A 24,723-nucleotide genomic window follows, 5' to 3' on the forward strand; every position below is an offset into this window, starting at 1 on the left:
GGTGGTCTCTCCCTAAGGAGTGACAATATCCCCCGAACCCAGATTTTACATACTAATATGAAATAAGTAGATTGTGTATATGATTTTAAACAAAATAACATAACTGATGTAAAGACAAAACATTAAATACATACTTTGTTTTTCTTTACTTGAGTGTGATTTGCTGTGGATAACCAAAGTGGTAAAAGATGAGCTTCTGTAGTAAAGATATAATCCTCTATATCAAAGAGAAGGTCTTCCCTCTCAGAAAATAGCAAGTACAAATATTTAAACATCTCTGCCAGGAAAAAGGAGTCCATCCTGAAATACAGAAACAGGTCATCTTAGTCTACAATACTACTTCACATTTCATATACATACAGACTTCCCTATGGTGTACCCATCAATTCTGTGAAAAGTCAAATCAATTGTATATGCAAACACTATAGGCCTTCTAAATGAAAATGGTCTCTTCCATAACTAAACAGAGGCCTCTTTCCCTATATCTGCTTTATACTCTCTGGACCAGAGTTTATTCAGATACTTTTTAGTGAGTGCAGAGTATCAACAATGAGGTACAAAAGAGCTTGGGGTACAAGGTTTCACTGAAGGATCACATTGGGCTCTGTTCACATCTGCATCATTGTTTGTTTAGGCGAGAAACCACAATGTGCTGTGCTAGCCCTGTCATGTGAAAACTGTTGGAAATTACATTATACAGATAACACTGGGCAGAAATATTGCAACTAATTGAACGCATAGGTCTGATGGCCTATTGTGATAATTCACCAGAGGTGATAGGTACAGTGCCTGTAATGCGAGTCAAATCTAAACGTGACTAGCACTAATTAGGTTATTTAACAACTGGACACAACCGACTGCCAGGGTAGGGTTTAGCAGGAGATAAGTGAAAGTAGTAATTCCATAGCCCGTGACTGCATGGGCAGCAATAAACAATCTGGAGCCTCAGTGTAACATCAAACGGATGACAGCATTTTTAGGCTAAGGCCCCACGTAGCGGGCAGCAGCGAAAAACCGCATTGTGGTTTTTCCTGCAATGCTTTTCACAAAGTCTGCAGTTTTCGTGTATGGACTTTCTGCTTCAATTATACCTATAGGGAAACCATCGGAGTTTCTGTAGGCATGTAGACTTGCTGTGATTGACAAAAACAAGATGGTTTTCAAAATTGAAGCCTTTCCGCTGCATTTTTTTTTTCTATAAAGTTTTACACGTTGGGTTATGCCACGTTGTGCCCCGGCCTTAGGGTTACTCTAGCATGCATATACAGTACAGCTGGAACATTCTACCATTGCCAGAAATTACCATATTGTTTACCCTAGATATTGTAGAACGTTGGATGATGCTTAATCTTGTTAATGTTGGGTTAAAGGAATATATTTGCTAAAAAGCTAATTTTAAAAGGTAAGTCATACACTGTAATGCACACATACCTGTCTTCATGACTTCCAGTTCGCACATCTTTAACAGCTGCAAAACCACAAGGGACACGCGCATATTTGTTCAAATTTTCAATGATAGTTTTTCCCACTTCTAGATAATAGGGATCACTAGTTGCCTGTAATAGTTTATTAAAAAAATAAATAAATAAATTATTAACAACTAGCTGTTACCCGCGACTTCGTCTGCGGTGATTGTAGAAGTGGGTGTATACAGGCGTGGGTAAGGTTTTTGTACTGTGTATAAGGTATGGGATATGACATGTAACTTTGTATCTTGTTTTTTCTGTAATTCAGAGAATACGTGAGACTTTTGTGTTGAAGGTAATTTGTATTTGAGCTGCTATATATACGGTGTTGTGAGAAACTTTACATAGTGACTTTGGGACAGAAGTATTTGAAGTTAACCCTTTCCCGCCGATGGCATTTTTGGATTTTCGTTTTTGACTCCCCTCCTTCTAAACCACATAACTTTTATTTCTCCGCTCCCAGAGCCATATAAGGTCTTAATTTTTCCTGGGACAAATTTTTCTTCATGATGCCACCATTATTTATTCTATATAATGTACTGGGAAGCAGGGAAAAAATTCAGAATGGGGTGGATTTGAAGAAAAAATGCATTTCTGCGACTTTCTTACGGGCTTTGGTTTTACGGCGTTCACTGTGCAACCAAAACGACATGTCCCCTGTACTCTGTGTTTCGTTACGATTCCGGGGATACCAAATTTATATGGTTTTATTTACATTTTGACCCCTTAAAAAAAATCCAAAACGGTGTTAAAAAATTATTTTTTGAAAAGTCATCATATTCTGACAGCCGTAACTTTTTTATACGTGCGTGTACGGGGATGTATAGGGCGGCTTTTTTTGCGGGACCGGGTGTACTTTGTAGTTCTACCATTTTCGGGAAATGTTATTGCTTTGATCACTTTTTATTCAAATTTTTATCAGAATCAAAACAGTCAAAAAATGGCGGTTTGGCACTTTTGACCATTTTTCCCGTTACGGCGTTTACCGAACAGGAAAAATATTTGTATAGCTTTGTAGAGCGGGCGATTTCGGACGCGGGGATACCTAACATGTATGTTTTTCACAGTTTTTAACTACTTTTATATGTGTTCTAGGGAAAGGGGGGTGATTTGAATTTTTAATCCTTTTTTTTTTTTATATATATATTTTTTTTACTTTTTTTAAACTTTTTTTTTTGCATTTATTAGACTCCCTAGGGGTATTGACATGGGTGGGCGGTGTCGCAGATTGTCACAGCGGTGGGGGTCGGCAAACATGGCTGCTCCGGAGCGTTAAAGAGAGACTCCTGGAGTATCGTTAAGGTGAGGGGCAAAGTGGTAAAGTATATGTATATGTGATTGTGTGGGGTTAGGGGCGAGGCTGTAGAGGGGAATATGAATTTTGTGGCTTGCTATGGTCCAAAGTGTGTGAGATTGCAGAGATGGTGGTGTGAGTTTGGGTTTTGTGGGGGTCCTGGCACAAAAGCATGTGTGCTATTGTGACGAAAAGTAGCCTATTGTTTAATCGGGTGTATTAACTATGTTTGTGGAAAATTTCAGCCAAATCGGTGGAGCGGTTTTTCCGTGATTGAGGAACAAACATCCGAACATGCAAACATCCAAACACACAAACCCACAAACTTTCACATTTATAATATTAATAGGATAAATTCATATATAAAATTCTCTAAATTCTTAACACTATATTGTAAACGTTCTTACCTTGTACAAAAAGTAGGTGCTCTCTGCAAATTCTGGTCTCAGTGGATGCTGCGCCCAGTGCACTCTGAAATCAGTTGTAAAGGCCTGAAACGTGTATATATTCGTATTAGTACTAGGATTATTTACTTTGTAGATTACCATAGGTTACCTTTTTTATTGAGGCTTATAAATTATTTGAAATTAATCTTATAAAACCATCAGTAAATATCGCAGTAAAGTCAACACTAACTAAAATCAAAGACAAACATCTATATTATCAAAACAATACTCTGAGGTGGAGAGGTGACAATATCAGCAGAACTAAGAAGGTAGATATTTGTTATGTCACATGCAGGTCCAGAATGTACCGGGCATGGTGTAGTTGTCAGAACCTCATTTATATGTATTGGGAAGGAGTCACCTAGAACATATCCAACAAATCCTCCACATCTGGCTGTAAACATTTCATCGGTGACTTATCAGTTTAGTCCCTTATAAATTACTCAGGAAAACCAAAATGTGTCATAAGGGAACCTGGGCCCACAGACTGGGTCTGCTATTATGATACTGACATTCATATGTATAAGTTTAGTGTTCCATAAAAGACTTTGGCAGTTCAATTTCCAAATGTTAATTGGCGCAGATTTAAAAGGTTTTATTTCCCTTCAATTCTTTATGAACTGTAACGTACATTTAGATTATGCAATAAAAAAAACAAAACTTGTACATGTCTCCTAATGAAATGAATAGAAGACCCTTACTGCGATTGTGAATGGACAACAAATTTGGGGTGACCACGTGAACAAGCCTATTGTGCAAACTGTCACATTAGGGTGTGCTCACACTAACTTTAACACCTGTTGGTCTTACCTGTCAAAGGATGAGAGCAACGGACATTAAAGACAAACGCAAATGACACCCCATGTTTACATTCACTGTTTGACAGAAGTAAAAGTTGTGCATGCAGGAACAAACTCTCCCCTTACTGTACAGCTCGAGCTTAAGGTTGCATTTTGCTAGAATCAACATATCGGTTGTTACAATTGACCAATGAGCAAACGTTATCTTACCTCTGGCAGGAAATTATGTTTTTTTATGACTTGATATAACATTTCATGGGTTTCTATAGCAGGCCTTATGTCTCCTTTTAAGACCTAATAAAAAAATAAATCAATAAAAACATAGCATCAAAACAAATATGAAGGCACACTGGAATTAACAAAAACAGCAATTCCTACAAGTAAAACAAGTTAAGCATGTGTAAACTGGGACATGTAAGCTTGTAAAATGCAGGTCATAGAATTGTTCGTTATAAATAAGTATTTATCCTGAAACTTGTATATCAAAAACCTAACAGACAATGAAAAGGTAAAATGTATTGTAAGGCATTAATTAAAAAACAAACAAAAAAACAAACAAACAGATCTGCTGCATGGACTGCAGAAGTGTGATATGAATGGGGCCTTATTCATGATTTAAAAAAGTGGAGGAGCAATAAGACTAAATATTATGGAGAAACATTACATACAAGACAAAATACAAAGGGACTGACCTATCAAGGACAAGAAAATTGTGATCCAATACTAAGACCTGCAGATTTTTTAGAAAGGCCTCGGTAGGGTTTTCCCTCAGATTTAGGGTTACTTGCTCACAATGCTCCTATTTATAAAAAGTTGAATTGGATCACAGCGAAAAAAGGCAATCTGCCATACACTACGTGTTTGATTTATACATGTTTATGCCGACACGCTACCTTTAAGGATTGTGTAGTATGGCCATACAGCTACGTACAGGATAGGAGTGTATTACATAACCACTTATCCCTTTAACATGTAAAGTCATCCCCATACATCCAAGTCAGTTATACAGATTTATTTTAATACATGTTGTTGGCATTGACATAGATAGCTTAAATATCTTAAAGAGTTGAATGGCGTTAGAAATAAGTCCAATCCCCCCCCCCCCAAAAAAAAAATAACATGATGGGAGGAGTCTGCCATTACATGCACCATTCAAGCTGCCACACTGAGCTCAGGCCATGGAATAAAGAAGCTTCTATTGCTCTCACTTATAGTAATCATGACAAGGGCTACCAAATCACAGATCTATCATAGAACTATATATGGATGTAGCTAGGAGAAATATCACCCAGATAATGTCTAACTATAAAGAGACTGGACTCCTTCAACCTAAATTCATCACTGGAATTAGATATGATCTACTAAGTAAAGGTCAGGACTTTACAGAGATTTCTTTATTGTATATATTAATTCATACCTGAAGTCCAGGGAAAAATGCAAGTAGGGAATCCATCCATGTCCGAGCTGTGAGCATTGGTTTGTGTATATGAACATCAAGTAGAAGTGGAGGCTGACTTATATACCGCATAATGGCATCATAATGCTAAACATTGAGAAAGTAGATAAAGGAATTTAAAAAAATAAATAAATACAATCCTTTCAATTAGGCTACAATCTGTGAGGGGCAAGTATAGCCATGGATTTCTATAAACTCAATTTCATATAGGTCATCCATTTTGTATTCTAACACATATACTATGAGGTGAGGTCACTCAGAGTGAGAAGGAATGTAGGCAGAGACTTTCTGTAGGCTATTGTGTGTTATCTCGAAGGCTCAGTCTGGGAGTTGTCTGGCACCCAGCATGCAATATATACATCTGAACACAGCGTGGAAGAGGTCAGCTCACATATTAAGCATCCTGCATTCTTCTTTGTTTCATGAGAAAGCTTATCCAGCTCAGGAAAGTTATAATGAGATGCAAATTACATTAGGCCTCATCCAATAGTCATGTGCCAGGCTTATCTTATAACTCTGCAACCAATCATGTTATGCTAATTAGAATAGTACAACCTTTCTTTGTCTGTATTGTATAAAAACTACCTGTTTCCCACCATTAAATCAGAGCACTTTTGATATACAGCATGTGAGTGGTCTGTATTGTGTTCTCCGGGCGCTTGTACCCAACTTTCCCAGTTTTGGATACCGGCAACATCTATTCCCTGGGGTGTTCCCCCAACAAATCTAATCAGCTAATCTGGCAGATTTTAATTTCATGGACCTTTACATTAACAAATACAGATATGCTGCACATTCCAGACTATATTACATCATTTTAGGCCCCGCAACAGTCAACGCTGCCATGTAGATTATTCTTACAGTGGCATAAAGAAAGCATGTTCATTTAACGTTAAAGGCGGAGGACCCACATTGTGGAAATGCAGGTTTTTTTGTTGGAGAAGTTACGTTTTTTGGGTTTTTTTTGTGAGCCAAAACCCAGGAGTGGATTGAGCAGAAGGTAGTTGTATAAGAGCTTTCTATACATTTCCCAACCCCTTTGTAGCCATTATTGGCTTTGGTTAAAAAAAAAAAAAAAAAAAAAAACAACACGCAAGTAAACTACCAAAATCATAATAAGGAATCAATATTTTTAATCCACCTACTGTATTAAATCTTTCCAAGAAGTTGTCATCACCAAGTAGCACGTAAGCCTTCAGTAAATATTCATAGTAAGAATCTATTCCAGCACCAACTCCACTGTCTTAAATAAAAAGAAAAGATAAATATACTGAAGGAAAACAGGTTTGTGGCTACATAGTTAATGTACACAGCACAAGGCAGCAAAATAGTACTCACTAATACACCAGGCAGGCGCTGCAGAAACAGCAAGTGAGCTGCTCCATGTGTGTAATGCCTCTTTATGCTTAATCTCTATGCTGTTGTAAGCTTGGCTCATTAGACTCATGGCTGCTTTGCAAATAGAGTCCATAACACAGACTACATAATATGGCTGCATTACAGCAGTCTAAATGAGCCCTTAGTATATGCAATATCAATAGAATCATTTTATTAAGCCTTTGTAGAATATTCAATAGCTGCAATAGTACTGTTACACATGAAACACAATTCAGGGGAAAATTACTTACGTATACATAAACTAAAATTAGAAATAAATTCTGACAATCCAAGACACTGATTGAGATAGAGAATATATATATATATATATATATATATATATATATATATATATATATATATACACATATATATATATATATATATATATATATATATACACACACACACACACACACACACATATACATATACATACACACACTAGAAGTTAGTGGAGAGAACAAAAATCAAACAAACAAACAAAAAAAAAACACCAGACACACACTGACAGTAAATAGTCACTATAATGTAAAAAAAAAAAAAAAACCTTTGAGTGTGTAGACTCATTTTCTGGAAAAAAAAGGTTTTTACCAAACTCATCTGTTATTGTTCATCAAATCATAAAAGCAGAAATGCAAATCGATTTGATCAAATGTCAAAGGAGGAAATTACATGTGGCATTGGGAAGCACTATGATCATAGTTGCCTCTTTTCTTGTAGTTTTAACCCCGTATTTTGAGCTTATTTGGATAGTCAATTATTGAAATAATGAAACAATTTTAACATTTTTGCTTCTCTCTATCCTCAATTTTGAAACACACAATCAATAAATAAATAAATAATAGAGCCACTTGACCTTTACCAGTGTGTTATCGGGTGCATTGAGTGTTCATATTTACCTTTACGCACCCAGTCTCCTGTGTGAATGTTTATTGTTACACCCACCAGATTACTACTGCGCTGCCTCTTCTCCCAGATAAAATCTAAGGCCTTTCGGGCATGCTCCTAGAACAATATAAAGAAAAGTCACAAGAAATTTAGTGCCAAATATGGCATTGCAAATGAAACCATAAATTCATTTCTAAAGCGGATTGAAGATAGTCACACGTAATAATTATGAACAAGCAAGGTTTCTTTACATGAATGAAAAGACTGTTCAGTCATGTGAACAATGAAAGAAAATACATAAATAAATGCTGCATGGACAAACCTCAAATATGGCTATTCCCGTAAAGCGGCTAAGAGCTGCAAACTCCAGGATCAGGGTCCCAGCGCAGGCTGTACAGGTGTCTGTCTCAGTACCTGTACGGGCTTCCGGCTTTCCAACTCCAAACTTCAGATTGACCTGAAATAAAGAACAAAATGAGTAAAATTAGTTATTTTATTAAAATCATTGACTTCATTTTCACTGAAAGAGGTCTTAAATACAAATAACTTTTTTCGTGGGACACAAAGTGTTTATCGATTCCATATTGTAGTGCATAAGATTTTTTATGTTTTGGTTTTTTTTTTTTTTTTTTTTTTTTGGGGGGGGGGGAGATGGCAAATGGAAAAAAAAAAAAGACCATTTTGTTTTGTCCTTCTGATCTGAACAAACATCCTCACATGGGGCTCGTACAGACTGACTTATATGTTAGGCCAGTATTAGACCCACAGATAGACCTGACTTGGAACATACACGCTGTTACCAGGCTTTGGACACTATAACTTACTCTCGGATAAGGAAGACCACTTGTAGTGTTGAAAGCCGGGAGAAGTTTGTAGCCTAGTTCTTTAGCCATATGTAGAAGTTCATCATTGTACCATAACATCCGCTCGCCTTTATCTTTCAACATGATAGCAACTGAATGTCCCCCAAGCAGACCCCTGGGAAAGGGAAAGGAAAGTAAACACTGATATTCTATACAACTACATAATGTCCAAGTCAGCAAAGGAATACACAAAATACATATATAATTAACAAAACAGTACTGTGGGAATGTTATGGACACTTCTCCCTTATTCACAGGACAGGGGATAAACATCTAATTGCTGGGATCATCGGGTCCCTTGGTGATCAGGAGGTCAGCGGACTGAAAGTCCTTCTAAAGTCTCCTTGTGAAGTCAGCACTTGCATGACTGCTGCTCCATTCACCTCTAGGAGTCTGCAGGCGCCTCCGAAGATTAGCCCCCATAATAGTCTGACCTTGTATCAGCCGTATTAATATAGTGGATCACAGGAGTGTACAGGAGGTGAATACTGTATTAAACAAAGGAAAATAACAGACGTGCCCAAAGTCACATCATTTAATGGGGTTAGTGTTTGGTTAGTTTACCATTACTCCTAATAGATAAACCACACCACTCAGTGCAGCATCCACAATATGACCGAGAACTATCACTGCCATCTCCATTACTTATTCAGGATCGGTCCATTTTCCCTGGTTCAGGACCAGACATTTGTGGGTTTTCAAACATCTGCTTGTGAAGGCTATAACTTTTTTTGAGTCATTCAAATAATTTTTGAATTTTTTTCAGTGATAAGGGATTTTTATGTTTTTATTTCTGCATGTTTCTTTTTCTTTATTCTCATATCTAAGAAAATGCATGGCAATTTTTGACACTTACTGTTGCAGCTTCTTACAGTTTACTGTAGCTCTGACCTGGGCTGAGCCCGACGTGGAGCCATGTCATAGCCATGTAGTAACACCTGGCTCTCCGTTAACCCCACAAGGACATATATTTAGAGTGGACCGCCCAGTCATATAAAGTCTAGAGGCAGTGCGGAGGCAGTTGAAGTTGCCACGCTTCTTTACTGCATTGCAGTAATCTATGCCTGTCCCAGAAGATCAGCCATTCTCCCCTGCTCACTATCCTGCATCTTCAACAGGAGACTACCCTTTCTATTGTATCTACAGGAAGGACCTACTTCTGGGCCCCGCATACATCTCTAAAATCAGCTTCCCCCAGCCTTCATACCCTCAGTACACACCCAGCCATGACCTCACTAAGAAAACTTTCAGCTATAGTCGGGCTGTAGGGAAACACTATACCTCTGAGCTACACCATTTCCATAAGGCTGGTCTTACATGGCTGTAATGTAAGTCCGCATATAGTCCACAATTGAGGGTTTTCAATTGCGGACACATTATATTCAATATGGCCTCTTACACCATCGGATATTTTATCCGTGGTGTGGCCGGGCCGCAACCGTGGTCTGCAATTTATAGGACGTCCGTAACGGCCGTGAATTGCGGCACTGCACGGACTTGCCCATAGAACTCTATGGGCGAGTGCGTCAGGACACAGACATCTGCGGAATCTATGTTGCTGATCAGCAACTTGCGGACCATACATTCAATACGGTCGTGTAAGACCAGCTTAACTCCCATAGGTGTGAATGAGAGTTATGGAAACAACATAGTTCACTGTCCTACATAGTTTACAATACTCAGACCTGGGGAGGCTCATTTTAGAGACAGCTGCTCCTGTGGATATGTCTTTTGTGTGAAAACCCCTTTAACTGCTGCGTGTGATTTCTACATGACTAAAGAAAATGCATACTAACTATATGGGAAAATGAATCACTCCTTATTGATTTTTCAGTTTAGTATTCATTTAAAGAAAATAAAAGGTTTCTGAAGAGTTTTACTGTGCACAGGTAATACCTCAGGAATTATTCATGGTAGGCTGAGATGCTGACACTTGGCTTTTACCACTAATTTATGTTATTTACAGCAAAGAGGATGAAAACACTATACTGGGAGAAGAATGTGTCACCATAATTGCGGAAGACACTATTACATTCCTATAGAAGCTTACCCCAGCACTCTAATGTTGGTCTCAAATACAGAAACCACAATGTCGTTGTCCAAGTTGACATCATTTATTACTTTTCTAACAGCATCTTCAAACTCCTGGCTTCTGTTCAATACCTGTGAAGAAAATAACAGTTACATCAGATCGCAACAGTTCATTGTCCTTTTTTCACAAATACTTGGCCAGTTCCTCTTTCACATGATGTGTGTCAGTGACCCCATTTACCAGCTGGCAACCCACAGCTGTGGAGCTGCTGTTTTCTGCACAAAGTGTTTTTAAGATTTTCTTAAAGAGTCCCTGTACACCATGCACCCTAACTGCATGCACTGTGTGAATTGCAGGGAGGCACCTGCACTATTATGAGAGAGCAAAGAGCACCTCCTCCTTAGGGACCGCCTTCAGAGCACTTGTGGGAGTGGAAGGTGATTTTCGAAGGGATTGTGATAAAACAGTAAACATGTAATTCTACTACATTTCCCGATCTCCTACCTAGGACAACTATGGTGTGCTCATTTTTAACGTAGCTTTATTCATTATCGAGCTATTTATACGTTTCTTATTGTTATAGACATTGACATGTCGCAGAGGTTAACTGGCAAGGAGCAGACAGACATTGTGTTGATGTCTTGTGAACACAGTACCCAGGTCACTGCAGCACACTTCAATGCAAGAAACCCTACGAGACCACCCATCTCCCATACCAGTTAGCAAACTGCTCGCCAAATTTCATGCAACTGGTTTGGTGTTGGAAAAGCCCCAATCTGGACATATGAAAACTGTCACCAATGAGGAAACATTGTGGCTGTCCTGGCAGCATTTACCAAGAACCCACAGCGTAGCACTCGCTGTATGTCCCTGGAGTGTGACATCAGTCAAACGTCCATTCGACGGCTACTGGCTACACACAGATGGCACACTTACAATATCCAGCTGCTTGTTCTCAGTGTGTCAAGAGTGGGAAAAGAGAATCGCGTTGACAATTCAACACAATGGGCAGCACTTTGAACACATCCTTTAGTGGGTTACTGTCGTTGCTCCATGTAACAAATGTGTCAATAACTTGATAATGAATAAAGCCATGTTAAAAATCAGCCCACCATTGTTTTTCTTGTGCAAGTCTCCATGTGTCTATTGTGTCACATGACCCCCTCCCCATTAAAAAAAGTAAAGTTGAATCCAAAATTGCGGCTTTGCAGATGGCCGCCCCTTGGCCTCAAATGTTTCCCCCCTCCCATGTACAAATATGCCACAAACGGTAAGGTGATATCAGCAACCACTTCCATTTTATCTGGATGTATCCATACTTATGGCCCACCCTGTACATTAAACATATCTACAAAGGTTTATAACTTAACATTTGAAAACAAAAACACACTTACAACCAATGTATCCAGTGTATCGATTAATGTTAAAGAAAACCTACAACAAGAAAAAAAAAAAAAAAAAGAATTTATCACCGTTATACTGTGCTTCACTTACATGAGTTTTATTACATTTATGTTGTATAGTCTACAACAACTGGCAACAATACAGTCATACAATAGATATGAACAATGCAGAGGAAACGTAAGATACGTGTACAATACATATAGTATATGGAAGAACACCTAAAGGAATTGCCATTGACTGCATCTTTAAGGTGGTGGGGGGTGCACAGGACAATCTGACATGCTGTGGGTTGAGATGAGGGTCGAGCAATTAATAAAAAAAACCAAAAAAAAAAACCACAACCATATCAGTTTGATTAACTACTATTAACTACTTAACTGCTATTATACACTGGGGTCTCAGAGGCCAATGAAAGGTGAGCAAATATAAACCGTGTTGCTCAACTCTCCAGGGCTCCAACGAGATTCCTTTTCTTCCAGCCTTCGGACTGACAGGGATCAGAGGTCGTGTAGGTCAAGTGACGTTGTGACACTTTCATCTATGTCATAACACTGAGGCCCAATTACAGCTTATTGTACTTACTTTCGGTTCAGATGTGTTTGGTCCAAACAAAACCACCAGAAAATTCGCTCAACACATAGTCAAACTTTAAAAGGTGTGTGGTTTTAAAAGTCGTGGCCTGAAAAACCACTATTAATCGTAATCGAGGTAGTTGCGATTTTGATCTAGGTCACAGTCAGGTTGAGATATCATATACTATGTAAAATCTCCTATAATATGCTGGTACTGTACAAACAGAAGCTTTTCAAGGTGTTCAAGCCCACAAGCCACTTCAGTGACCTCTGTACAGTGGCCGACCACCACAGCACAATGTCCAGAGGGATAGTGTCCCAGTAGCCCAAGTGTCAGGAAACCCCCCAGGCACAGAACCAAAGCAATGCCAGCACAGCACTATGTGTCACCAAAGCTATTGAATGTCTCAGGTTTGTGTGTCCTCGTTGCCCAGGGGAACGCTATATAGAAATTGCCATGAAGAGACTAATGGGCTTACACACCTCGAATAAGGCCCCCGTTCACACGGGGGCAGAAGGGCGGATTTTGGCACAGAGAGTGATGCAGGGAACCGTGTCACTCTCGGGCCAAAATCAGCCTGCCACGATTTTTGACAGTCGCGGCTTCTCCCTCTGGAGCAGGCTCAAATGAATGGGCCGACTCCGGAGGTTGCTGCCACGAGGCGGACGCCGCGGCTCGTTGAATCTGCTTGAAGAAAGGGCAGCTTGCTTATTTTTCCGCTAGCAGCAATAAAAGAACGCTAGCGGTCTCAACAGACCACCATTGTGAGGGGGCGGATTATAATGTGGATTCCGCACCATAATCCGCCCCTTCTGTGTCCGTATGAACGGGCCCTAAAATGTCAACTAAAGAACATTACATCCATTTTTGCAGATTTTGCTGAGAAGTTATATAGTGTATAATATTGGCTGCACAGGGTTCATAGCTTCTTCCTAAAATATTGCTGTGCTTACGTGGTCTGTTCCCCCTTTAAAAAAAAACGTAGTAAAGTAATAATGCTTATAAATATAAAGGGTGACCACATACAATAGATGCAGGTTAGTCAAACCCAATGACTTCAGTAGGACTAGCAGACCACCCAAAAAGTATAGGGTCCATCGACATAAGCTGCAAGGATAAAAGCAGCATCAGACATGTAGGATTTCAACATGCCTGATCCTTTTGGCACCAGGAGGAATAACTTTCCACCAGAACATACGTAAGCCCAGATAAGCATGCAATAGGTTTAGAGCAACAGGTATCATGTTTAGCCAGCCAACGTAAAATACATATGCATTTATAATCTCATAGATAGGAATAGGTTAATGACGTCTTAACAGATTTTATTTTTTTCGGCAGGCAGCGGTCCAACAACTAATGTCTTACCTATAATCCTGAAGGATTGGATAAAAGACGACAATGTTCCTCACAAGGGACATGAAAGTTGTTTAACTACTTGGCTGCAATTCCAAAGCCAATACAAAGAAAGCTATTCTGCCTCGCTCACGTTCATTTTATGATGCATTGAAGTTAATGAATAGAAAAATGAGCCTCAATTCTTTCCACTGACAATCCTGGTGCCAACATTACACTGAATATCAGCAGGTCAACCAGCAAGAAGACAGTTAACAGGCTGAAAGCAATGCCAGAATCCTGATGTTGAATTACATTGTAGGAGGTGAATTTATTTCTACATCAGTCAACTGAACAGCGCAGGTTGTAAATATTTTATCTCTTGCAATGCAAGTCAACAGGTACATTCTCTATATACAGCAGAGCCAGACCAAGCCAGCAGGGTTATTGCCACCCTCGTGGCAGATGTAGCAAACAGTTATAAAGCGTACCAGTCATCTTCTTGACTGACCTTTCAATATAAGGCGTATACATTTATTTATTTATGGCCAGAATGTGGCTTGTATTCTGCATCATTTAGCAGGTTCTATTTGTAACATGCATTTGTTTCCAATTTGGTAGGTAGAGACTAGCTACCCTAAAGGATATATAGAGAGAAGTATGGAACTGTACGGATGTGAATATAGTACACTGGGTCATGTCAAAAGCTCCTACCTAGATAGATTAAACTAGACCTGTGTTTCACTCTCGCTGTCTGTGCTCATAACCCCCCCACCCCCAATCGACAGACTTCTATAGTATTTGTAATCTGACCTGTAGCTGATCTAAAAGGTGAATATAGAAGAGCTCTGCAGAGTGAAAGTCAGTTTAGTAGAGGAAGAGAGACCAAACATCCCGGTGAGATAAGACATGCAAAGTCGCATATAATCACCTGTACAATTGGTTTCTGCAAAGTTTTTTTTTTTTTTTTTTTTTTTTAAATGTAGATTGTGAGCCCCACATAGAGCTCACAATGTACATTTTTCCCTATCAGTATGTCTTTTTTTGGAATATGGGATGGAAATCCATGCAAACACGGGGAGAACATACAAACTCCTTGCAGATGGTTTTTTGCCCTTGGCGGGATTTGAACACCAGGACTCCAGCGCTGCAAGGCTGCAGTGCTAACCACTGAGCCACCGTGTGGCCCCCTGTTTCTGCAAAGTTTATTGAATTGAGAGTGTCTATTAAACATCACCTGAACTTTTTTAAATAAAGATGTTCTGCAGGGGCTTAGTTTGTTTTACACCGCTAAGAGACATTCTCATAATACATTTCTGGACAAATAAATAAGACATGATTAACATCTTACTTTCCCAAAGCATCATCCACATCTCCTCTGCTTGGTTCCTGGCCACGTATTCTACCACGACAGGTCAAAGGCATAAGTTCGTCAGCAGGATAAGCATGTTGCTGAGTGGACAAGAGAGAAACATTACAACTCTTTCACAGTCACTGAATAAAGTGTTAATAATTTAGATACAATTACAATATTAAATTTGATCTAGGATAACCATTGCAAGTTGAATATATGGTAACATAAGACTGAAACGCTGTACATCTAGTAATTGTGCTAGCAGACACCTAATCTACAAACTGTGATTGTAAAATGTGCACAATCATCCCTTTAGATACCACAGTTGCAGCACCTAAAGGATTGTATACTGGCAATTCTCTTAATTGGTGCCACGGTTGACAGTAGTCATGACAGCTGGGCAACGACTGAGGGACATTAAAGGGGTTGGCCCATAGCAAGGATCCTATCTATACTGCTCGTTTACGTGGATATAAGACTTTTTCTAGATACATTGCTTTACCAAAACTGCTTTGTTTAGCCGCTATCTTAATTTATTCAATTCATTGTTTACATGCATTTCTATGACCATGGGCCCTGGACTTCAAGTGACCTAGCTGCCTGCTCTCAGGAGGGGGGAGGGGCTGAGTGCTGGGAGCAGCTCTGAGCTGTGTATGTCTCTGCCACAGACAAGCTACGCAGCTCCTCAGATAGGGGAGGGCAGAGGTGAGAGCTTCGGGATTTCTGAGCTCTTATCTCCTGCTTTTCCACTTATCAGTCGGTTTAAATGAATTTGGCTGATAAGGGCTAAGATAGGGAGTCCAGTACCTCTGTATGTATTACAAACTGACTCAAATCCAGCTCTGCTTCATCAGCTTCATACTGTGGTAATTCATTTACAAACAATCCCTCATTACTGACTGCAAACATAGCAGATAGCAGAGCAAGTGAAACCCTGCCCACCAATGTGCCAAGAAAACCAGGAAGTGAAGAGAGCACACAGCCTGCAGGTTGGTGAACAAGCGTGATGGGAATAAGCCTTTAAGGCCTTTAAGGCCAATGAATGGGCCTAGTCCGGAGGAGGGAGTGTCTTCAGGCAAAGGCGAGGCAAATCCGCCTGAAGAACAAGCATGTCGCTTCTTCTTTCCGGGAGCCGGAATAAACAGCTCCTGGAAAAAAACTGATTGGCAGAACCAAAATTTCGGTCAGGATTTTGAGGCGAACTCGGCCTCAAAATCCTGACCAAAAAACTGCATGTGAGCTCAGCCTTAAGTAGCCTGTAATAGTAGACCAGCAAGTCTATAATATGATGGAATACCTAAGTTTTGCAATATTTTGTGCAAGTGATAAAATTATTGCATGATCAGGTCCTCTACGTGGACTAAGAGAATTAAAATATATATATATATATATATATATATATATATATATATATATATATATATATAATCTCTCCCTCCCACCATCTGGAAAAATGCTGCATACAAAAATGAAAAGTCAATGAACCCAAAAGAAGACAGTTCCTTAAAGGAAAAATAAAAACAATCAAAGGGGCATAGACAACCCTTAAAGGTACTGATAAATACCAGTGGCTCAGTGGTTAGCACTGCAGCCTTGCAGCACTGGAATCCTGGGGTTCAAATCCTGCCAAGGGCAAAAAAACATCTGCAAGGAGTTTGTATGTTCTCCCCGTGTTTGCATGGATTTCCATCCCATATTCCAAAGACATACTGATAGGGAAAAATGTACATTGTGAGCTCTATGTGGGGCTCACAATCTACATATATATATATATAAAAAAAAAAACGTAAAGAAGCTGATCCACCAGGTGTCAATGTGGCAGCGCACAGGCAAAGGACAAGAGAGAACATGTAATACTGTCCTGTAGTCTAGAGGCGCTACTAGCTAAAGTTCACTCACATACGTCACCATTTCCTTCCCTGTGGTCACTGACTGGCCTCAGTAAGTCATATGTAGCGCAAGAGTTCTGACAGCAAAAACATGGCGTGTGCTGGACCGAAGCACTGGAGACAGGGGAGTGTGTGGTTTGTTTTTGTATTTTAATATATAAATGTTTCACCTTCCCTGACTTTTGACAACCCCTTTAAACGGTGTTCACATGGAGCAATTTGCCATGGATTTGGGGGCGGATTTTGCCCCTGAATCTGGTGAGGTTACTCCCAAAATCCACCTTCTATTGTTTTCAATGGGAAGCAGAGATTACAGCATCCTGCTCAATCTTGCCTCCGACACTACTGGTGATTCAGCCGCAGAGTCCGCGGCTTGAGACTACCAGCAGATTAGGCCAATTCATCCAGGCCTAATGAGCAGAGGGATGCTGTGACCGTATTCTCATGCACTGCATCAGCGTCACATCACTGCTAGACCGCACCGAAAATGTAGAGGAATTCCTTTTCATTTTCCACTGTCTGAACATACCCTGAAAGGGGATGTCAAGGATACACCATTTTTTGCAAGGTGACAAAAACAAAACCCATACCGCACCACACGTGACCACTGAGGTCCCGTGTTCTTTCCTTAGGCTGCTAATTGGCCTCAGCAGTCACGTATGGCAGGGACTTCCTCTAGAACAAAACCCCAGGAGCAGCAGGACCGGTCTAAGGTGGGAGACAACAGGGACAGGAGAGTTTTTTGGTTTTTTTTTCTCTTCTTCTATCACCTTCCATCTATTACTCACTAAACTTTCCTCATATAAATACTCGGAAGGACACATCATCAATGCGTAACATAAATGTACGTAGACCAAGCCTGCTATACACACAGGCTAGACCTTACATACAATGGGGTAATGATCTGTTGGACCACTTCGTGCCACAGCAACAACAGCGGCGGCTGACAAGTGAATTTCACCACAAATATTTGCACCCTCCACAGATTTCTCAGGGGACATGTGCTGAGAAAGAAAGCAGGTGCATATGTAAAAGGCCAACGGAATAAAACGAGCCATCAACAAATGAGACCTTGGTATCAGCGCAAGCAAGTTTCTACCCTTCTGGAAAATTCGTGTGAAAAACCATGAAGTCAGCCTTTATTTACCGTACATTCATTGTATGCACACCACCCCAAAAACAAACACATGAAATACACGAAGCGTGACCAATACAAGAATCTCTCTGCTGCATCAGATGGATTTGGCTTCCACATCAGTGCTGCATCCTACATAAGAGAAGCCTGCGGATTACACCAGACAGAATAATGGAGGAACTGCAGCAAACAGTAAGTGAGCCCATGTAGGACTTCTGAGGACAAAGACAAGAAAACGACAAGTAAATGTGCCTAAACCCATATCCTGGTCCTACACTGTAAGCACTGTCTTCATAACTTTTTACAATAGAAAAGAACTCTCTAGGCACTAGGATAAAACCAATGGACTGATGAGACCAATCCCAGATGCTCAACCACAACTGTTTATTAACATTTTTAATGCAGATTCAGCTTTCTTCATGTATCTTAGTATATCTTTATCGCAGTAGGGGATCAGATCACCAGTGTCAGAACAATAGCCACTCACACCTTTAAAAAATAAAATAAAAAAATTGTAATAAAAGTGCTGCTGTTCAATGTCTATGCAGAAGATTAGCAAGGGGTTGTTAGGCTGATCTAAAACATGGCTGAGATTACTTAGGATAGGAGACGCCATCACAGCTTACACCAAAAATCATAGCAAGAAAGACCTGCATGTAAAACGGTCATCCGATAAAATGACTGACATAACAGATAGCCAATGAAAACCATTGTAGTCTATCAGAATCTGCATCTATCACATGAAGGACTCGTCCCTATTGGAATTTTAGTTTTGCTGTTCCTATGATGAAATTCCTGACAGATGTGAACACAGCCTTAGATCACACTATTTTCTGCGTCTATGCTATACCACCCACAGGTTTTTATAGACTGGAGGTTTAGTGTCCCAAAACACCCTGCCAGAAAGTCATACGTGTCTGCAATAAAAGCTTGCTTCATCCTCGCCCTTTCGCTGTACTCCCTGTGCCATTGCAGTTCTTCACCGAAGCCAGAGGAGTACACCTCTGTTTCAGGACGCATACCCCATACCTCCAGAACTATACAGGGGCTGAGAGCACCAGAGATTAGTCCAATGAGATTTGTTGGACTCATCTCTAGACTAATACAGTCCTATGAAAAAGTTTGGGCACCCCTATTAATCTTAATCATTTTTAGTTCTAAATATTTTGGTGTTTGCAGCAGCCATTTCAGTCTGATATATCTAATAACTGATGGACACAGTAATATTTCAGGATTGAAATGAGGTTTACTGTACTAACAGAAAATGTGCAATATGCATTAAACCAAAATTTGACCGATGCAAAAGTATGGGCACCTCAACAGAAAAGTGACATTAATATTTAGTAGATCCTCCTTTTGCAAAGAGAACAGCCTCTAGTCGCTTCCTGTAGCTTTTAATCAGATCCTGGATGAAGGTATTTTGGACTATTCCTCCTTACAAAACAATTCAAGTTCAGTTAAGTTTGAGAATTCTTGAGAATAATGTTCAAGAATCAGTGATGAAGTTGAAGTTACGCCGGGGATGGATATTTCAGCAAGACAATGATCCAAAACACTGCTCCAAATCGACTCCGGCATTCATGCAGAGGAACAAGTACAATGTTCTGGAATGGCCATCCCAGTCCCCAGACCTGAATATCATTGAACATCTGTGGGATGATTTGAAGCGGGTTGTCCATGCTCGGCGACCATCTAACTTAACTGAACTTGAATTGTTTGTCCAAAATACCTTTATCCAGGATCCAGGAACTGATTAAAAGCTACAGGAAGCGACTAGAGGCTGTTATCTTTGAAAAAGGAGGATCTACTAAATATTAATGTCACTTTTCTGTTGAGGTGCCCATACTTTTGCATCGGTCAAATTTTGGTTTAATGCATATTGCACATTTTCTGTTAGTACAATAAACCTCATTTCAATCCTGAAATATTACTGTGTCCATCAGTTATTATACATATCAAACTGAAATGGCTGCTGCAAACACCAAAATATTTAGAACTAAAAATGATAAAGATTAATAGGGGTGCCCAGACTTTTTCATAGGACTGTATAAAGGAGTTTTTTTTTTTTTTTGCAGATGGGGTCACAGATGGATTTAAAATAGGGTGATTTGGGACATAAAGCCTCTGTGGGTGGTTGAGTGTTCCAAATCGCCTGTGTGTGATTGACAGGTTTTCTTTAAAGGGCATCTGTCACTGGCTATAGTGATTTTTAACTAAGCATATATTTGAATAGCCTTTAGAAAGACTATTCCAGACATACCTGTTATTCATTAATCCTCCCAACCGTTTTTAAATTATCCCACTTTTATTGATATGTTAAGTACCCACCACGGTGTACTCCGAAAGACTCTGAGCTTCCCTGAGCACTGCTTGTGTGATATGTGTAAAGAAGGGGGAGGTGAGAGCAGGGAAGACTGAGGAGTCAATTAACATATCAATAAAAGGGGGCTAATTCCAAAACGGCTAAAAGGTATGCCTGGAATAGCCTTTCTAAAGGCTATGTAAATAAATGCTTAGTTTAAAAAAAAAAAAAAAAAAAAAATCACTATAGCCAATGAGATCCCCTTTAAGGGTAGACATAGACAATCATTTTCTTTATAAATCAGCAGGTCAGTCACATTTAGTTAGTTTCTTGTCTTTCAGTATCCTTTACATATCTTTAGCACAAATTGTTATACTTACCATATAATTGCCATAAGCATGATCAAACATCTCCAGCACTTGCACCCTGTATAAAAAAAAAAAAAAATTAGCAGGCATTACTACAGTCATTCACATCAAAGTATGAGAACACTCAGTAAGTTACTTAAGACAGGTAGATTTACTTATTTATCAAGTAACTGGTTATAAAGAAACTGTGGAGATATCAAGTTTTATATCAGGCATTCAGTAAAAAAAGAAAAAAAAATACAAAAAAAATATTTGCACCATTGTTTAGAGAGTCTGCTAGTACACCAATGTTTATTGTATGAGGGGCAGATAATGAGGACAGGGGCTTTTAGAAGGATTTGCCAAGCTTAAAGATTATTATAGGAAAAAAGCAGATATTTTTAAAGATCTGCAAAATCCAGTGGCCCCCACCAGTTTGTGTTTACCCAGATCTATAGTGAGCGGCAGGTGACCACTTAAAGGGGTTCCCAAGACCTAAAGGCCTAACATTAGGATAGATCATTAATTTGTAATAATTGGTGGTTAGCCAACTCCGGGGCCCTGCATAGACCCGACATTTTAAGCCCAGTTTACAGAACTGGAGCACACGGCTTTATATATAGTGCAAAGGCCAAGTCTCCCGATCACATTTCACCTCCTAGGCTGCAATGGCGCTGATGGGCCAGTAACCAATTCTGTCTAATTTTTATTGGCAACAAGTGATCCTAGGAACATTCATTGCCAAAAAAATGCCTTTGTCTAAAAGCGAAGCCGACCAGCGACCGACCTGTGTAATCTGAGCATTGCTGTTTGTAATCCATGGTGTCAAATGGGAGAGAAGCGATCGCAGCCGGGGTCATTGAGTTTACAATGGCCTATGGAATCAGGCTGATGCAACGAATGACCATGCTGACCGGGTTCACATCTGGCTGTGTAGTACAGCATTAAGGTTACACCACCTATTAGACTTTGATCCAGAATTCTGAAGTATTTTTGGAATCAAAGTGTAAAGAACTTCTGGCAGTATGTGCGTCATTAATTTGTATCCTAATATACTTTATTTACAGATTTGGCTCCTTTCTGTGAAATCCTGCAGTTCTTTTTCTTTTCTCTTGCTTCACTATTGAGAGCTGTACCCCAATGGGTTACAGCTATAAACCGTTATATCTCAGGCATTGTAAAATGTAGAAACTTACTTGTGGCGTCGTACAAGACAAAAGATTCTCACATTTCATAAGACTATAAGCAGTTCTACCTATATTATTTATAGCGATATCACTGGTTGAAAAAGTTGGGACTGGAATATTTATATGTAGCTGCTTCCAATCCCGACTGTGTTTTCAACCAATGATATTTTGGGAACTAGTACAGGTAGAGCTATAACCTTAGTGTCATATACAGGATAATACCACCAATATCAAATCTCCTGAGGATGTCAGTCAGTCTCGAAAACTTCTTTAGGCTAAGGCCCCACAGAGACGCACTGAGGGAAAAACTGCGAAAGCAATGAATCGAGGTTCTTCCCGCAGTGTTTTAAGCAGAAAGTTTGCAGACTTTTCAATTATACCTATGGGAAAACCGCCGGGGTTTCCGTAGGTTTAACTGATATGCTGCGATTTCCAAAACTGAGCCGGTTTTAGAAATCGAAAAATGTCCGCTCCATGGTTTTTACCACAAGTTGAGAAGGGGATTTCCTAGACTCCCAGCCATCTTACCCTCACTGTAAAACGCCATGATTTTTCCAACAACATTTCCGCCATAGGGTCCAGGTTTTAGGCTGAGCCACACAACAGAAAAGCTGTGGTCTAGCCACAGAAAGGACAACGAAAGATCCAACTTATGGGGTCACATTTGAGACCACACAAAAATTGTGACAGCCCTGGCCCTAATAAATGCCCCCTGACCGTTTCCTGATAATCTCTGTTAGAGCAGGACACCTTTTTCCACTAGCTAATCTTTTCAGGTAGCAAAAAAATGAAGAGTCTGCCTCTCATTGAAATTAATAGGATGCAGAATTTATATGCCAGATTCTACTACACCACATTTGCTGTGTGAACTTACTCTTAAAGGGGTTGCTCAATACAAACAACACTTATTGCTTATCCATGTGTAGGGATAGGGGGCCCCAACAATCAAGAAAATGGGTTAAATGAAGCAGTGGGTGCACAAGAGCACTACTATCGCTCCAAGCAATCTCTATAGGACAGAGCGAGCCCAATGCAGTGTTCGGGTATCTCTGGTAGTCCCACAGACCATGAATGGAGGGGCAGACAATATAAGCAATCTCTTCGTTCAATCGGGGGACACAGGAGCCCGTTCTTGTGTCGGGTGGGTCCCTAGCAGTCACACGCATATCCTTATCCTTTGGGACAGGTCCAGATTAAATAGTTTGTTATCAAGGTAGACGCTCAGTTCAGGACATCTTCTAAAAGTGGGTGCATATACAGTTATCTGTCTAGCCCGATCTATAATCTTTATACAGGGTGTGCTTCAGGGGATCTGAGAGGTTCTCGACTTAAAGGGAGTTTATATTGAGCGTTTTCTTAAAGGAAATTTACCACCAACTTTTATTTTCACAAGGAAGTTTTTAGGTGGTAATTTCCCATCTCCCCTACCTAAACATTGTCAGCTTAAGATTCACTTACATGCCATGCCTGTACTGCAAGACAACCAGAGGTAGAAAGGTTTTTTCAATGCCCTGCAGTTACAATAGTGGAATAGTCCATATGACTTATATAATGCCCTAGTACCCATCCTCCCCCCACCCCCAGGCTGTTTGCTGGATGAGGGACATCCCATAGACTGCTATAGTATGGTGTGAGATGGTGAGAATAGGATCAGCTGGTGCGGACAGATCTTCTACCACAGGACACCATCCAGCCGCCAGCTATGGAGCCAATCCCAAGCCTCTGCCATAGCCCAGGGAGACGAGCAGGCACTTACCTCAGCTGTGACTTCTCTTCCTTGGTCATGGCGGCATGCCCCGCTCCCAGTAAGGCTTGGCACACCAGGTAGACGACCAGCTGTGTCCACATGAGCCCCCGGGCGCGGGGCTTCTCCACTACACAGCCCATAGCGGAGTACTGGAGGGAGGGGAGGCGGCCGTGGACGCTAGGCCTTCTCAGGATACATCCCGCGCCGGTAAGAAAGCTACTAGACCGCACGGCCTATCACTAGCGGCGGCGGCCGGTGGCTTTGTGCCGACCCCCAGTTGTCACACTCAGAGAAGCCACTGGCTGGTTCCGGCTTTCAGCAGCTAGCATGACGCGCTGGCACAAAACGACTCCCGGCCAATGAGCCGGCCGGTCCTGTAGGACGTCACGTGCATGACGTGGACCGGAGATCCGGTGGGCGTGTCTGCTTGTGATGATGGAGGAGCTGAATACTTCCGCCTCCGCATCTGGGCCCAGACACCTTTGTACTCTTAAAGGGGAACTCCACGTGAATAGTTGTGGAACGTGGTGGAGGCAGGTGGAGAGCTGGGGCGGCTTCCTACAGGAAAGGAATATTCACATCAAGCAAGACATATGCAAAGAAGTTATCCTTGATAGAGAAAGGGCTATCCTGCTCTAGCGCCACCCTCTGGGAGATAGTTCAACATATATTAGTTTCCTGTGCTTATATATCTGCAGCAGTGTACAGATATGGTCACCACTCACTGTCCCAGATCAGGCTCACAATGGGAAATGGGGCTGAGTTGCTTTACCTGGCACAGTAAGGTATGGGGGGGGGCTAAATTTAGGAGCCCAACACCTGCACAAT

General features: G+C 40.5%; 1 protein-coding gene across 3 annotated transcripts in view; it reads right to left on the bottom strand.

Moving 5' to 3' along the window:
- EDEM3 (ER degradation enhancing alpha-mannosidase like protein 3) overlaps positions 1–24,254 on the bottom strand; it is a 47,662-nt gene extending 23,408 nt beyond the window's left edge. For all 3 annotated transcript variants that reach the window (XM_075286688.1, XM_075286687.1, XM_075286686.1), the window contains exons 1-14: positions 23,905–24,254; positions 20,995–21,040; positions 15,286–15,386; positions 12,020–12,059; positions 10,644–10,756; positions 8,555–8,708; positions 8,053–8,187; positions 7,742–7,847; positions 6,608–6,705; positions 5,424–5,549; positions 4,217–4,300; positions 3,168–3,251; positions 1,432–1,556; positions 135–300 (exon numbers count right to left, since the gene is read on the bottom strand). In XM_075286688.1, coding sequence (XP_075142789.1) covers positions 135–300; positions 1,432–1,556; positions 3,168–3,251; positions 4,217–4,300; positions 5,424–5,549; positions 6,608–6,705; positions 7,742–7,847; positions 8,053–8,187; positions 8,555–8,708; positions 10,644–10,756; positions 12,020–12,059; positions 15,286–15,386; positions 20,995–21,040; positions 23,905–24,035 — 1,509 coding nt within the window. In that variant the 5' untranslated portion in view covers positions 24,036–24,254. The remainder of the gene's footprint in view (positions 1–134; positions 301–1,431; positions 1,557–3,167; positions 3,252–4,216; positions 4,301–5,423; positions 5,550–6,607; positions 6,706–7,741; positions 7,848–8,052; positions 8,188–8,554; positions 8,709–10,643; positions 10,757–12,019; positions 12,060–15,285; positions 15,387–20,994; positions 21,041–23,904) is intronic.
- Positions 24,255–24,723: the final 469 nt, after the last annotated feature.

Source organism: Leptodactylus fuscus, chromosome 9 (genome assembly GCF_031893055.1).
Source record: "Leptodactylus fuscus isolate aLepFus1 chromosome 9, aLepFus1.hap2, whole genome shotgun sequence".
In the NCBI taxonomy this organism is placed as follows: Eukaryota; Metazoa; Chordata; class Amphibia; order Anura; family Leptodactylidae; genus Leptodactylus; species Leptodactylus fuscus.